The following is a 14,531-nucleotide window of genomic DNA, read 5'->3' as shown; positions in this document are numbered from 1 at the left end:
CCAAAGCAGGCTCCAGGCTCCAAGCTGTCAGCACAGAGCCATGCTCTTTTACCACCCACAATAACTACGGTGGATTCCTAGCTCGTGCTGGTCATCCCGCATGGGATAGCCAACAGTGAGGAGACAGGGATCTAGGTCATGCAACAGCAACCATCATTTGGGTGACCAGCTTACCAGGGAGAATAGGACAACCAGGGCAAACTACATACATTTTACACACACACACACACACACACACACACACACACACACACACACACACGTTTAAGGAATCAACAAAATGAGTTTTTACCTATCCAGGATAATATGGCTAATGTGATCAGGCATAACAGCTTTCCAAGACTTTCAGAAAATTACTCCAGTTTCATAACATTCCAAGTGGAAACTATTTGTTTGAGTAGTTTTAAGTTGGAAATTGCTTGTATCACACAAAAGCAGGGAGGCCCGAAGCAGCTCACGTTCCCTGCCTCCACTTGCTCACTATGTTAAAAGCATGGTGTACTTTGATTTCACTAAGAAATTTGACCAATCTCTGATAAGACCCTCCTCCCCAGAGGGCACTAAGAGGTCAAGGTGGAGTGCAGGGAGAGGGATTTACAACTAAATTCCAGAAGTACTGAGTAACGGATGGTCTTCAACCTGGAGGGAAGATTCTGTTCCCTATTCTTGTCTTGCCTAACATTTTTATTTTTTTAAGTTTATTTATTTTTGAGAGAGCGAGCGAGCAAGAGAGCGCTTGCACAAGTGCGCCCAAGTGATGGAGAGGGGCAGAGAGAGGGAGAAAGAGAGAATCCCAAGCAGGCTCTGCACCATCAGCACAGAGCCCCACTCGGGGCTCAAACCCATGTACCCTGTGATCATGAGCTGAGCCAAATCAAGAGTTGGATGTTTTACCAACTAAGCCACCCAGGCACCCTCTGTCTACCATTTGAAGACTACCACCACCTTGTTTGCCCTACAACAGCCTGGACCAAGACCCAGGAGGTACAATTCCCAAAGCAGCAAATGGCACAAGCCAGGCAAGAGCTCACATGCAGGCAAGGCAATTAGGTTCCTGATGTTCTGGGTGGATTCAAAGAAAAGCTAAAAGATGAAAGAGAGGAAGAGAAAAAAAAGAATAAAAAATAGGAAATGTACAGAGATAAATGAAAATACGGCCGAGTTGCTTAAAAAGATAATAAAGTGCTCAGACAGAGGTCTGGGAGTGTGCCCAAGGGGCAGGTCTCTGGGAAAGGCCTGCAGTTGAGCTGGCTCCAAGGGGCTCTCTTAACAGAACCACAATGAGGCCTGTTTCAGAAGGTCTGTCACCAGAGCACCTGTCCCAGGGAGACCACAGCCTGTAGGTCCACAGGCTCAGTAGGCCCAGGACAGAGCATTCAGACCCTGAAGGCCCAGATGAGAAGCCTACAACCGTACTCTGTGATATCGCAAAGAGAGGAGAGTGGTGGTGCGTGGTTAGAAATGCCCTGGCCCCCGAAGTCAAAAGACCCAGGTTCTGGTCCTGGTGCTGCCTCTGCTCACAGCTGAGACAGCCCTGGACCCTGGCCAGCCTCCTCGTAGGCAAGAAAGGCCTGACACATCCCTGCACATCTTCCAGGCTCCTCTTGACTCCTGTGACCCTAAGGAAGGCTGGTGCAGAGGGTGGCACCCACTGGGGGGCCCAGGCCTCATCCAGGAGGGCAGCAGTGGAGCAGCCATTGGAGAATCAACAAGGGGAGGGTCTTAGAGGGCATGCTGCACATTATATAGAGAAAGAGCTTTTCGAACGAGTCAGGCTGCCTTGCAACGACACGTGCTGTAGGTACGCAGAACTGTTCAAGCAGCTCCAGGGATAGATACAGGGGTCAGCTTGTCAAGGATCTTATAGATGCAGTTCCTACTCAAATGGGATGTGTGGATCACATGATCTCTAAGATTCCTTCCAACCTCAAAATTCAATGGCATCATATTCTTGGGTGTGTGTGTGTGTGTGTGTGTGTAAGAAAATTAAATACCCGTGAAACAAACATGTACAAAGGTGTATTTTCTATGTAGCAAGGATTTACAGTACAATTTTTGGAACCTTAACCTTCAGATCTTGGTTTGTAGAATATTTTCAACATGCCATTTTACAGGTGTTTCCATTAGCTCCTTGATCTGCTTACCTGTTAATTATTCTTCTATGGACAATCTTTAAAATTATAATTCGCTCTGCACAGTCTTTTAGGAACTCTGACATTCGTTGTTTTAAAACGGGTTTCATTTCATGTTTTGCAATTGCCTTGAGGTGATCCCATGAAGCTTTGCATCTTCTCTCCATCTGACATAAATTATCCTGAAGTTGATCAAAGTCAACCTGAAAATCAGAGGGAGAACATTACAAATGCGCTGAAACAACCTGACATCGACCTGAACCAGGAAAGTGAACTGCCTCCGGGAAGAAACAAACATCAAAACCAAATTTACATGTTGAAATACAAACATATTTATGGCCTAAAAAGTATCTACATGTGTATTTGTCATTATCTTGACATCAGATTATTTAGTGATAAAACTGTTCTCCAAAAGAACCCAATGCAAATATCATTCTTCCCTCCCCACCCCCATATTTGGAAAGAAATCTTAGGAAAGTCTTTGGGAACTGTAAATTAAAACATGATATGAAGGAAGCCTAGTACAAGATGAACTGAGCAGATGTCTCATAAAATTTTTCAGAGGACTCTTGTTCTTCAGAGATGATTTTTCACTTAAGGTTATAGGAATACACCACTCATATCATACATGGATGGTTCTAATATGGTGGGGCCGGCTAAGGGGCAGGCAGCTTCTCTTCCCAGCTGGTCTTTTGTACACTGTGTGACAAATACTATTTATCCACCCATTCATTCATTCATCCCACACCCATGGAGAAAGCGGTATATGTCAGTTCCTATACCAGGCGCTAAGAACACCAAGACAAATGTTGACTGAGACCGAGATGCTGTTCTCGAGGAGGCTTATTGTATAAACAGGTGTACAGACCAAACCCTGAGGATGTGCAGAACCCACCAGGTGTGTGTGTGTGTGTGTGTGTGTGTGTGTGTGTGTGTGTGTGTGTTTGGGAGAGAGAGAGACGCACACACAGCTCTTGTTGGCAGCTGGAAGCCATGTGTGCAAAGAACAGATGTGTTATAGCACCCACTATGCTCTTCAAGGAAGCGGGAACAGCTTGGCTTAACGGAGGTTGCCTGAACTCAGGCTTTCTAAAGTGATTCTTTTACTGAATTGCTAGACTAGAAATTACGTGAATTAAAGAGTCATGGAAAAAAATGCATTTGAGGGCATTTAATGGAGAGAGATACAGGACGGGGGAAACAAACGAGAAGGCTAGGAGGAAAGGCAGAAACAGATAAACCTCGGGAGGAGACCGAGGGCACAGAAGTAGATGCAGAGTGGGAGTTGGTGGGAAAAGGTGAACACAGGGCAAATCAAGGTCAGAAGGAGAAAGCAGATGCCTGGAGGTGAACCACCATTCTTAGATGATGGAGGTCAAGAGATGTGAGTGCCCAGGGCACTTGCGGGAGTGGTCCCGCTCTCCTTGAGACAATGGAAGAGATCAAGTCAAGGAAGGTCAATTCAATGAGGGGATCTTTCACCAGACAGGATAAAGCCTTGCTGAGCCCAAGAGATGGCCTGGGGGCCAGGCAAGACATTGCAAGTCCTGGGTTTCTTGGGTGTTGAAGAGCCAAAAACAGAAGGCAAGTTTGGGCAGAGTCCTGGGATTCAGGTAAGCAGGGGATTCATGGAACTTTGAGAAAAATGATTTGCTTGAAACCAAAGGAATTCTGGGTCCAGATTAGATGACAGATTCTGGGTCTTAGTAGAGCTGGAAAAAAAATACATCAGGTGTTCAGGGGGGGAAAAAGCAGATTTAGAAAAGGACGAAATGGTTCAAAGAATAAGTCTAGCAAAGGATGACCTGGGACTGACAAGTAATGTCTAGGAGATTTTAAGGCAATTGTAATAGGTCTAACCATAATTCTCTGGATCTGTCCTCATTTGCATCTGGCAGGGCCCGGCTACACAATAAAATGACTTCAGTGCAGCTCAGATCTGCACTAAGCAGCCCTGTGCAGTCTGACCAGGTGACGCTTTAGCCCTTAAGGTGGGGGCAGAAGAAAGAAGCCTATTGCTGACAGGAGCCAGGTGGGAGGCTTGTGAGGAAGTGCCATTTCAGGGTTGGAGCTTAATGCAGCTTCTTTGGAGGGGGGCTGGAAGGCTGCCTCATCTGGCTGGCTGGCTGGCTGCCTGGCCGAAGGCCTGCTAGGACACGCGACCTGAGCCTTCACAATTCCCTCATGAGCTCCGATTCTGCTACTAGCTCCACTTTGCAGGGGAGAAACCGACGCACAGAGAGGTTAAGTAACTTGTGAGAGACCATACAGCTGTAAGCAGTGGAACTGGGATCTGAACCGTCAATCTCTCTGGCTTTCTCTTAGAGTTTCTTCAGTCTAAGTTCTCAACCGGCATGCCTTACGCCTAGATTTGCCCCTTTAAAATTCCACCTCAGAGGGGCACCTGGGTGGCTCAGTCAGTTAAGCGTCCGACCTCAGCTCAGGTCATGATCTTATGGTTCCTGAGTTCAGGCCCCGCGTTGGCCTCTGTGCTGACAGCTCAGAGCCTGGAGCCTGCTTCAGGTTCTGCGTCTGCCTCTCTCTCTGCCCCTCCTCCACTCTCTGTATCTACAATAAATAAACATTAAAAACATTTTTTTTAATTCCACCTCAGTTAGAGAGCTGGACTTATTGACTTCTTGGAGAAGGAAGTCTTTGCCAGAAGACCTCTCCTGAGGACTGCTCCATATGGGCCACTTGTGTCTGTAGGAAGACCCGTGAGCTGTGTTCTGAAGCAAAGTCAAACCTTATCAAGTCAGACTGGAATGCTGGGGGACGGCTCAGGGACACAGTCATCCTGCAGACGCCAGGGCAGTCTGCCCCTTGGGGGTTGTAATGCTGAGGCCTGACATGTGACACCACAGGACAGAGTGAATGCAGCTAGGGCTGAGGTTTCTTGAGCCTTATTTTGTACCGGTCCACGTAGAAGGATCCCTCAATACCCACAAAGGCTTTGGGAGTAAAGGCGGAGTAGCGGTAGATACCCTCTTGCAAGCCACAGAGAGCTGGTCAATAGTCATCTCTAGTAATTGCCGAAGTTAATAGGTGAAATCTATCTACCTGCACTTTTGGCTTGTGTAGCCAATCTTCAGACCAGAATAAGTTAGTTTTTATTTAACTAATCACCAAGCATCCTTTGGGGAAGGCCTGATACTGAGGGGGGCGCTGGGCCAGTCACTGGGGGTCAGCCTGGTATCAGGACTCCTAGGCCAGGGCTACTTAGCTAGAAGCAGGCCCCACCTAGGAGAAGGCCCTGGGAAAGAACAAAGGACCACTTATAAAAAGGGAACCAATTTGATCTGCGTGGGTCCCGTAACAAGACCAAGATGACCCTAGCCATGCAGCAGACTCTGTCTCAGACAGAGGTGTTCCTAACAAACTGCCTTCTGAGAAGGTGCTGGTGGTGGGTGTCAGAGCAGGGGTTGGAGGACCCCCTGTTGAGACACTCAGAGGGGCTTTTTGTCTTGGTTAGGATACTGAAGTAACATTTGTAAACACTTCAGAACAGTGCCTGGCACAGAGTAAACGCAGTAAGGCTGCCTGTGAAGTAAAGGAGTCTGTTCTTAGAAGCCTGTGGTCAGCTGTTGAGGCTGGGAGATCTCTGGCCATGCCTCCTTCTACCTCAAGGCAGATGCACCATCAGGCCGGCCCAGGACCCCCTGCTCGCTGTACCCGGCAGCTGCCAGCCTGTGGCTCCGGAGGCAGGTGAAGGAGGGTCCCAGCCCCTGGGGCCCCACAGGCCAGTTCTCTGGGAGAAGGCAGAGAGAGGGAGTTCCGTGAAGGAGGCCTCAGCAAAGCTCCCTCCCCATGTGTCTCCTCTTCCCACCACTCTCTCTCTCCTCTTCTTACACTAGAGTCCAGTGTGTCCCAGAGCTAAAGGTTGTCTGCTTTCAGCTCCTCAGCCTGCCCAGGTTGGGTTTCTAGAAGTTTCCTCCACACTGGTCTCTGACTCCTGTTGACCTATTCAGCCCCTCCCCATGAGTTTCCTGTTGCTCCCAAGACCCTCACATCTCCCAGTTCTGCTGTGTTTGGGGTTCCTCTGGGGCTGGTCAGCCTCAGTGATGTTCCTGCAAGTAGGGGCAGCTGGGTGCCCAGCTACTGCGACTGTCTTTGTTCTAATAAACACAAGTTCATGAAGCTCTTTAGCTCTGCACTCAATTTAAGAGTCTGCAGCCGAGGGGCCAGTGCTCTATACTGTTTACAGCCCTATAAAACGGTTCCCTCTGTGAAAGATCACAGGAATAGCCAATCTGTGTGTGTGGGGGGGGGGGGGGGCAGCAGGAGGCCAGGTGTGCCCTGTTTCCTGGCTCCACGTTTCACATCAGGGACCCATGGAAGTCTTAGCAGGAGCCAAATTGCATCTTTTTGACATTGTTGCCTGAGCTGGGAAGTTCCGAGCAAGCTAGGAAGTTTTAAAGCTTGGGAGAATCCAGGCCTGGTGAGTAACACTGCTCAGCCGTGGATGTAGCAGTCAGGACTGGGAGGGCAGGCTTGCCTCACATACCTCAGTAGGAAAGAATCTGATGGAGAACCAGAGATGGGAAAAGGATCTTAAAAGTCCATTACCAACAGCATGAGACAGGTCATATCCACAAACTCTAGAGCAAGGGTTGCAAGCAGCACTTGGACACTTTTACTTCATAGAGCCTGTGCCCCTCAGAGATGACTGGCAAAGATCCGGCATCTGAGGGAGAGACACGGCCCACTCCTCTAGGCCCACAGACATACCTTGGCTGACCTGGTGACGGCCCCGATCTCCGAGTACAGATCGGAGCTGTCTGGGAAGTTTTCCACCACCATGGTGCACACGTGGTGGAGAAGCGACTGCTTGTGCACGGTGTCCTTGACTTCTGGAACCTTCTCGAGGTAGCTTAACTCAAACGCTTTGGCCTGTTTGGTGAACATTAAATAAAAGACAAGGAGCACAAGTTTGACACAGGCTCTTCGAAAGGCACAAATGGTTGGAATCAATGTCCTGTTGGAGTAGCCTAATATTTAGTTCCTCTGTGACTGGAGCTTCTCAGGCCACATGCTCCATTATCCTTAGCTGATCACACATAGACCAGCCATACTGAACATGAAATGAGCCTCTAGCCCTTTCCCAGACATGAGCTACCCCAGGCCTCTATGCCTAAATCAGAGTGCTGGGAGGCTGGGTCTCTGGCATCTGGGTATCTCAACTTTCTTTCTCTCTTTGCCCTCTACTTTGCTGCTTTCTGACCAAAGATAGGCCATTTTTTAAAAAAGTTTGTTTTATAATGTATATAAGTACAAACATTCAAGCAATAAGTTCGGGAAAAAAATGGCGGAGGAGGACAAAAGAAACTCTCTCCAATGTCATTTCGAGAGTAGCAATTTTTTTTTCTAAGTTTTCCTATTTGTACAGCAAGATACAGGCTCAAATAAATAGGCCCTGATAAGTTTAGGACAAAATTCCTTCTAGATTTTCCAGCAATACAAAAGTTAACTTGTTCATCTGTGCTTTGGAGGACCAGAGGTACAACCTCCCTCAGCAAATGAAAGGCAGGAACTTTGTGACAAGGGAGGTAGGAGAATAAGGAATATAAAAGACTTACATTAGTTCCATTTAGAAAGTTCCCAATGGCTAAAAGAGTAGACAGGATAAAGCCCAAGGTTTTATTGTTCTCCAGTTGATCTATTCCTTCCTTCAGATCCAAAAGTGGTTCTGCCACTTCCTTTCAATTAAAAAAAGTTGGAAGGTGATGATAAAGAATGGACATTTTGGCTTTACTTTGGTTTTGTTTTTTTAACTTTTGTACAAAGTAACCACAGCGGAGTTCTGGGTATAAGGCAATCCCATGTTATGAGCACATGCTCTTAAGTATGGAAGTGCCAACGGGGAGCAGGGAAGTCTAGTCCCCAAAGTCTCCCCAGTGGAGACCAAATGGGTACCTGTGGCTACTTGTGCTGGGGTGACAAATGCTCCATCTTCCGCTGTTCCTGCCCATCTGCCAAGCTCAGGCAGGACCCTTAGACCACACTCCCCTCTCATTCTCCCTTCTGACGATGGTTAACTTCTAGGACCCTCTTCCTTTGCATGTTCCTTCAGCATCTTCCACAGTCTTCCTCTCACCTTTCTCCTTCTAGGCAGATGGCACCAGAAACTGTCCCTCACTGTCCCCTGACCCCTCAGGTCTCCTAACCTCCCCTCTAGGACTCTATGGCTGGTCACTTCTTAGCCTGGGCTACTTTCTAGAAGGCTACCATCCTCACTACTGCCACTCCCTTCCAAACACCCACTCTCAGACTTCCACACTGGTTTTGAGACCATGTCATGCCAAGTCGTCTCAGTCCTACGTCTCTTCATCCCTGCTTGATTCCTGAATGAATCCAAACACCACGGGTTCCCTCCTGAAGCCCCTATGCTCACTGCCACCTATTTTGTCCTCAGCATGAGACCTTGCTGCCTCCTTTGTCAGAGGATGGAGACCACACAGCCTCTCTTCCTATGCTTTCAGTCTATCTCCTTTGGGCATTTCCTCTCAATTACGCTCATTCCAGCTCACCTTCCATCTCTTTCCTCTCTACTGGTTCCTTCTACTCAGCCTGTAAATTTCCCCAGTCCAGAGGACACCTGCTCCTTCTGCTTCCTACCCAGATGAGTCTCCCCATGCCTTCACTGGTAAGGCTCTTTCCTTCTGTTCTCCCCCAAACCTCTTGCACTGTTTCATTCTCAACTTCCTACAGAGATACTCTCTCAAAGTGACCCGATGCTGGCTAATCGCCACAGTCAATGACAGTTGAGGTGATTATTATCAGGTGGAAGGATTACAGGTCACTTTCTATATGGGCATTTCTACGTTTCCTAAATTTTCTACACTGACTATATAGAGTCAAACATTGTTTATTTTTTTTAAGCAGTCATCTGATGCCCTCAAGCAAATGTCTGAGGCTGGTGCCAGGCAGACATTGGAGAATAATGCCTCACTGGCCAGCTGCCAATCCCTTAGTGTAGACACAACCTCATAATTAACTTGCCTTTCAAACCCTCACTTAAGAATGATAGCTCACTGCCTTCACAAATGAAAAACTGACTTTCTCAACACTGGGGATGAGGACTGGCTGCCTCCCTTCCTAAATGCATACCTTTTCTGTCGTTTCATAGTCCATTTTGAATGCCCAGAGGTGAAGCCGAGCGGAGAGCTCGCTGATGGAGGAGAGGGTGAGGAGGAACTGCTCAGCACTGCCCAGTGGCACATCGGGATTGGCCAGCTGTGCTTCTTGGATTTTCTGCTTCTCCTCTTCGGTGGGAATCATGGTTAGGATTTTCTGGAAAGATGGAATGATATCGTATATTCTTAGTGATGGACCCTCTCCCAGCCCTTTGACATTTCCAAAATCATACTGTAATTTTCCAATCAGGTAGTAAAGAGATTCTGTCATCAATGTTCATATCATTTATAAGTGGTACATCATTATAAACCAAATACTGTAGAGAAGAAGAGCCCCAGGTAGGGTCAAAATTCACATTCATTTGTTCTAAAATGATCTCTCTCTCTCTCCTTTAACCTCCTATTCCATAAGGAATTTAAACAACTTGCCTAAATTTTCTGGGTCTTGTATACGAAGGACATTCTAGACAAGAAAGGGGGGGATGGGAGGTGAGAGAATGGTGAAAGAATAAGATGGAAGGTTAGAGAACAGCTCCCTGCTCCCTAGGAAACAGGAAAATTTGTCAAGACAGTATGAGAATTCAGACTGGCTTTTGTACATGGAGCATACTAATATTTAAACTGTATTTCACATTTTATGTAGAAATGAAAACACTTGAAATAATACCAAACTCAAGTCTGGTTGGAGAAAAATGATGATGGTATTTGCAAAACAGCAAAACCTACCTACTAATGAAAAAAATATCTTATGCTTCTATTTGTTTCTGGTTAAAATTAACAATGGAAGGCAGAGGTGGTAAAAAGTCATCGGAAGGATGATGATTCCTATAGGTTCAAACTCCTTACTGATTATGAGAAGTATTTTAAAAGAAGGTAAAAATTCCCGTTATGTAACATTTCACAAGCAACATTATTAAAGGTAAGGGGTCATTATTTTTCTCTCATTTCTCCTTCTCTAGCGTTGTGCCACACTTTTTGGTAACTTCTATTCATTCATTAATTCTAAATGGCTTTGGTTGCTGCTCTCCAGTAGCAAGTATCTGGATAGAAGTGGATGGAGCCCTGGTTCTGGGTAAGATAGAGTAGACATACTCTACCCCATCTCACTGAATGCAAGTATACACCCTGGTCCGCATGAATGGAGCAGATATTTGAAGACTCTAAAAAGTATACAGTGGCAGGTGGACTAGGGAAGAAGATCAGAATTGGAAGTTCACCTCAACTGCAATGAGTTGACTCTTTGTCCTCTGGCATTCCCCAGCTTGAGCTCACACAGCCCCAGACCTGGAAGAGGGCATCAGGTACAGACAGACAGAACTCCAGGGAAATCCTCTAGTGCCCAATTATGGAGTGGGAAAGGGTTTCTTAGTAGTGACACTAGCGGCAGCAGAGGTTGAAAAGACACCTAAAGCTCTGAGGGAGGAAACCTTCCTTTCCAGTCAAAGAGGCTGTGGTCCCAAAGGGTGGGACTAAGGGAGTAGACAGGATAAAGACCAAGGTTTTATTGTTCTCCAGTTGGTCTGTTCCATCCTTAAGGTCCCAAAGTGGCTCTGCCACTTCCTTTCAATTAAAAAAAGAATCAAAATAAGATAATAAAGAATGTCCATTTTGGGGGGTGTCTATGTATCTCAAGTCGGTTAGGGGTCCGACTCTTGATTTTGGCTCAGATTATGATCTCATGGTCTGTGGGATTGAGCCCTGCATCAGGCTCTGTGTTGATGGTGTGGAGTCTGCTTGCGATTCTCTCTCTCCCTCTCTCTCTACCCCTCTCCCGCTCGTGCATGCTCGTGCGTGCGCGTGTGCGCTCGTGTGCGTGCTCTCTCGATATAAATAAATTAACTTAAAAAAATGTACATTTTGGCTTTACATTGTTCTTTTTAATTTTTGTACAAGGTAAATAACAGGTGGAGTTCTCCTTGGTATAAGGCAGTCCCATGTGATGGGCACATGTCCCTAGGCACGTGTTGTCTTCCCTCTGCTTGACCCCACACACCGGCACAGAAAGTGCATGGCAAAGTGAGGTAACCGAGCCCCACCTTTCAGCTGGAGAACCAGAAAGGTAAGCCCCCAGGGAACTAGAAAGTACTAGGGAGGTAAGGGAAAAATGAAGAGCCTGGCAAAGCAGGTACAAAATATGGTTTAAGAACCTCTGGGGTGATCCCTGAGCTGTTTATGTATGAATCTGACCTTAAACAATGTATCAAAGGCTGTGAAAGCTGATACTGGAATCACAGTCCAAAAAAGGCAGGTCAGAGCCTGTGGCCTGAACCCAAGCAACTGGGGGAATAATTTTCTTTCTTTCCCCCCCAAACCAGAATTACCCCAATACAAAAACTAGACAAAGATACTACAATAAAACCACAAACCAACATCCCTAAAGAACTTAGATGCACAAATCCTTAACAAAACTATTTTTAAATATATTAACGTCAATATACTAAGACATATAAACATTGCTGTATTTTATGAATATGTTAAAAACAAGAACCACAAGGCTGATTCAGTACAAAAAAAACAAAAACAATCAATGAAAGTAATCGACCAGATCAATGGTCTGAACAAGAAAATTCACATAATAACATCAATTGATGCAGAAACAGTTTTGATAAAATTCAATATACATCCCTAACAAAAACCTCTCAGCAGACTGGCAATAGAAGGAATCTCCTCCATCTGATAAGTGACATTTGTAAAACACCTACAGCTCATATCATACTTGATGGTGACAGACTGAATACTTACCCTCTAAGAGAGACATACAGATAAGAAAGGAAAAAGCAAAACTATTCCTACCACAGAAAGTACTTGCCTATATAGAAAATTGTGAGGAACCTACAAAAATGTATGAAACAGTGAGTTTAACAATGTTGTATGATTTAAGGTTAATACATAAAAATTCATGTCATTTCTCTATTAACAGTAAACAATTACAAACGGAAAATTTAAAAAAAATACCATTTATAATGAAAGACTTAGGTATAAATCTAAAAAATCATGTACAGGATCTGTATGCTAGAAAGTAAAAATGCTGATGAAAGCAATCAAAGACAATCTAATATAAATGGGGAATACCATGTTCACGGAAAGACTCAATATAGTTAAGATATTAACTTTCCCAAAACTGATCTATAACTCTAACTCAATTCCAATAAAAATACCAGCATGAATTTTTTGTGGATATAGACAAGCTGGTTCTAAAAGTTATGTGGCAAGACAGATGAGCCAAACAACAAAAACAATTTTGAAAACAGGTAAGGTCTCCCATACAGGTATAGGAATAAAACAATGTGGCATGGACAACAGGACAAACACATGGGTCAGTGGGAAAATACAGGGAATCCAGAAAGAGAGGATACAAATATAGCCCAGTGATTTTGACCAAGGTACAAAAGCAGCTCAATAGAGAAAAGATAGTATTTTCAACAAATGGTGCTGGAACTGGAATCCATGTGCAAAAAATGTTACATATAAATTAACTCAAAAGGTTCACAGATCTAAAAGTCAAAGGTAACACTACAAAACTTCTAAGAGGAAGCACAGAAGAGGGGTGCCTCGGTGGCTCAGTCGGTTAAGTATCTGACTTCAGCTCAGGTCACGATCTCATTGTTCATGAGTTTGAGCCCTTCGTCGGGCTCTGTGCTGACGGCTCAGAACCTGGAGCCTGCTTTGGATTCTTTGGAGTCTCCCTCTCTCTCTGTCCCTCCCCGCTTGCACTCTGTCTCTCTTTCTCTCAAAAATAAACATTGAAAACTTTTTTCATTAAAAGAGGAAACCTAGAAGAACATGTTTGCAACCTATATTAGGCCACAAACTCTTAGACACAACACCAAAAGAGACTAGGGTTGAGAAACTGAACTTTATCCTAATTGAAACTTTTTTATCTGTGAAAGACACTGAAAAGAAAGACAAATTATAGTTCCTCAAAAGGTTATGATTTATCATGTTACCCAGAAATTCCATTTGGAGGTATTTACCCTAGAAAAATGAAAACTGAAGTTCACATAAAAACCTGTATGTGACTATCTGTAGCAGTCTTATTCACACTTGCCGAAAACCAGACCAGGCTACATAATCCTTCAACAGACACACAGACAAACCGTGGCACATCCCTGCAATGCTACGGTGCTCAGCAATAAAAAGGGACCAGCTATAGATACATACCACAACTTGGATGAATCTCAAAAGTGCCCATCATGCTGAGTGAAAGAAGTCAGTCTTACAAGGCTATACTGCATGGTTCCAAAAAGAATTTTTTGTCTTTCTCAAAAAGACAAACCATAGTCATGGCAAGAGATCAGTGGTTTCCAGGGGGCTACAGGTAGGTGAAGGGCTTGACTAGAAAGAGCTAGCATAAGACCTTTTCTGGGACATAGGACTGTTGTGAATCCTGACTGCCATGGTCACTGCTCATGAACTTATAGATTTACAACTCACAGAACTAACTGGACACCAAAACAGGTCAGTTTTCCTCTATAGTAACACACACACAAAAATTAAAAATAAAATTAAAAACTGGACAAGACAGCACAATCCACAAACACGCAGATGTGTGCACGATGTATCCGAGTGCGGTGGCTGGCATCCTGGGTCTGATGAGAGAGTCCTCAGGATGGTCATCTCTGGAGTTTCTTAGAAGGTAGAGAGGCCAAACTACACTCAGCTGTGTCTTCTGTGCATTAGTCGCAGTGAGGATGCAGAAGGGAGCCTAGAAGCCTCCTCTTCCAATATTCCCTTCATCGTGGCCCCAACACAGACTGAGTGGGTGGAACGTAGGCATCAGGGCACTTATTCAGCAACAATGCTCTTTGCTCCCACCTGTCCACACAGGTGGTTTAAAAAAAAAAAACAACCCAAACAATGCAGGCAGATGTCACCGCTTTAAAAACATTCAGGATCTGAATTTAACCAGCCTTCAAAACAAAAACTAAAATTTGTGTTCTCATTTTCTTACTGCTTAAGTTGTTTAAAGCATGCACAAGAACTCCAGAACAAAAAATTGCCAACACTTTGCCTCCTTCCTCAGAAGGCATTTTCCGGCAATGATTTTAGTTGCTTCTTTCCTTTGGGAAAGTAATCAAACACTCTTACTTTTGTTTTGTACTTCTCTGACTAATTTAAACCATTTGCTCACCGCTGCAGATTTATGAGGTTGCCAGCTGCCGGTTTATTTCACTTTATTTTTTACACATCCCTGGCAATAAAAATAGCCATAAGACAGTGGAAGGGCAGGTCAAACCCACCTTCTAGGAGCTGATGGCTTTCTTCC

At 45.1% G+C, this 14,531-nt stretch overlaps 1 protein-coding gene across 11 annotated transcripts in view; it reads right to left on the bottom strand.

Moving 5' to 3' along the window:
• FHOD3 (formin homology 2 domain containing 3) overlaps positions 1–14,531 on the bottom strand; it is a 468,859-nt gene that overhangs the window by 30,983 nt on the left and 423,345 nt on the right. For all 11 annotated transcript variants that reach the window (XM_027068795.2, XM_053206689.1, XM_027068790.2 and 8 more), the window contains 4 exons: positions 9,240–9,422; positions 7,709–7,828; positions 6,861–7,022; positions 2,145–2,335 (listed from right to left, as the gene is read on the bottom strand). In XM_027068795.2, the coding sequence (XP_026924596.1) occupies positions 2,145–2,335; positions 6,861–7,022; positions 7,709–7,828; positions 9,240–9,422 (656 nt within the window). The remainder of the gene's footprint in view (positions 1–2,144; positions 2,336–6,860; positions 7,023–7,708; positions 7,829–9,239; positions 9,423–14,531) is intronic.

This window comes from Acinonyx jubatus, chromosome D3 (assembly GCF_027475565.1).
Source record: "Acinonyx jubatus isolate Ajub_Pintada_27869175 chromosome D3, VMU_Ajub_asm_v1.0, whole genome shotgun sequence".
NCBI classification, from domain to species: Eukaryota; Metazoa; Chordata; class Mammalia; order Carnivora; family Felidae; genus Acinonyx; species Acinonyx jubatus.
The sequence above is the reverse complement of the archived record's forward strand: the minus strand, read 5'-3'. Positions and strand labels throughout refer to the sequence as shown.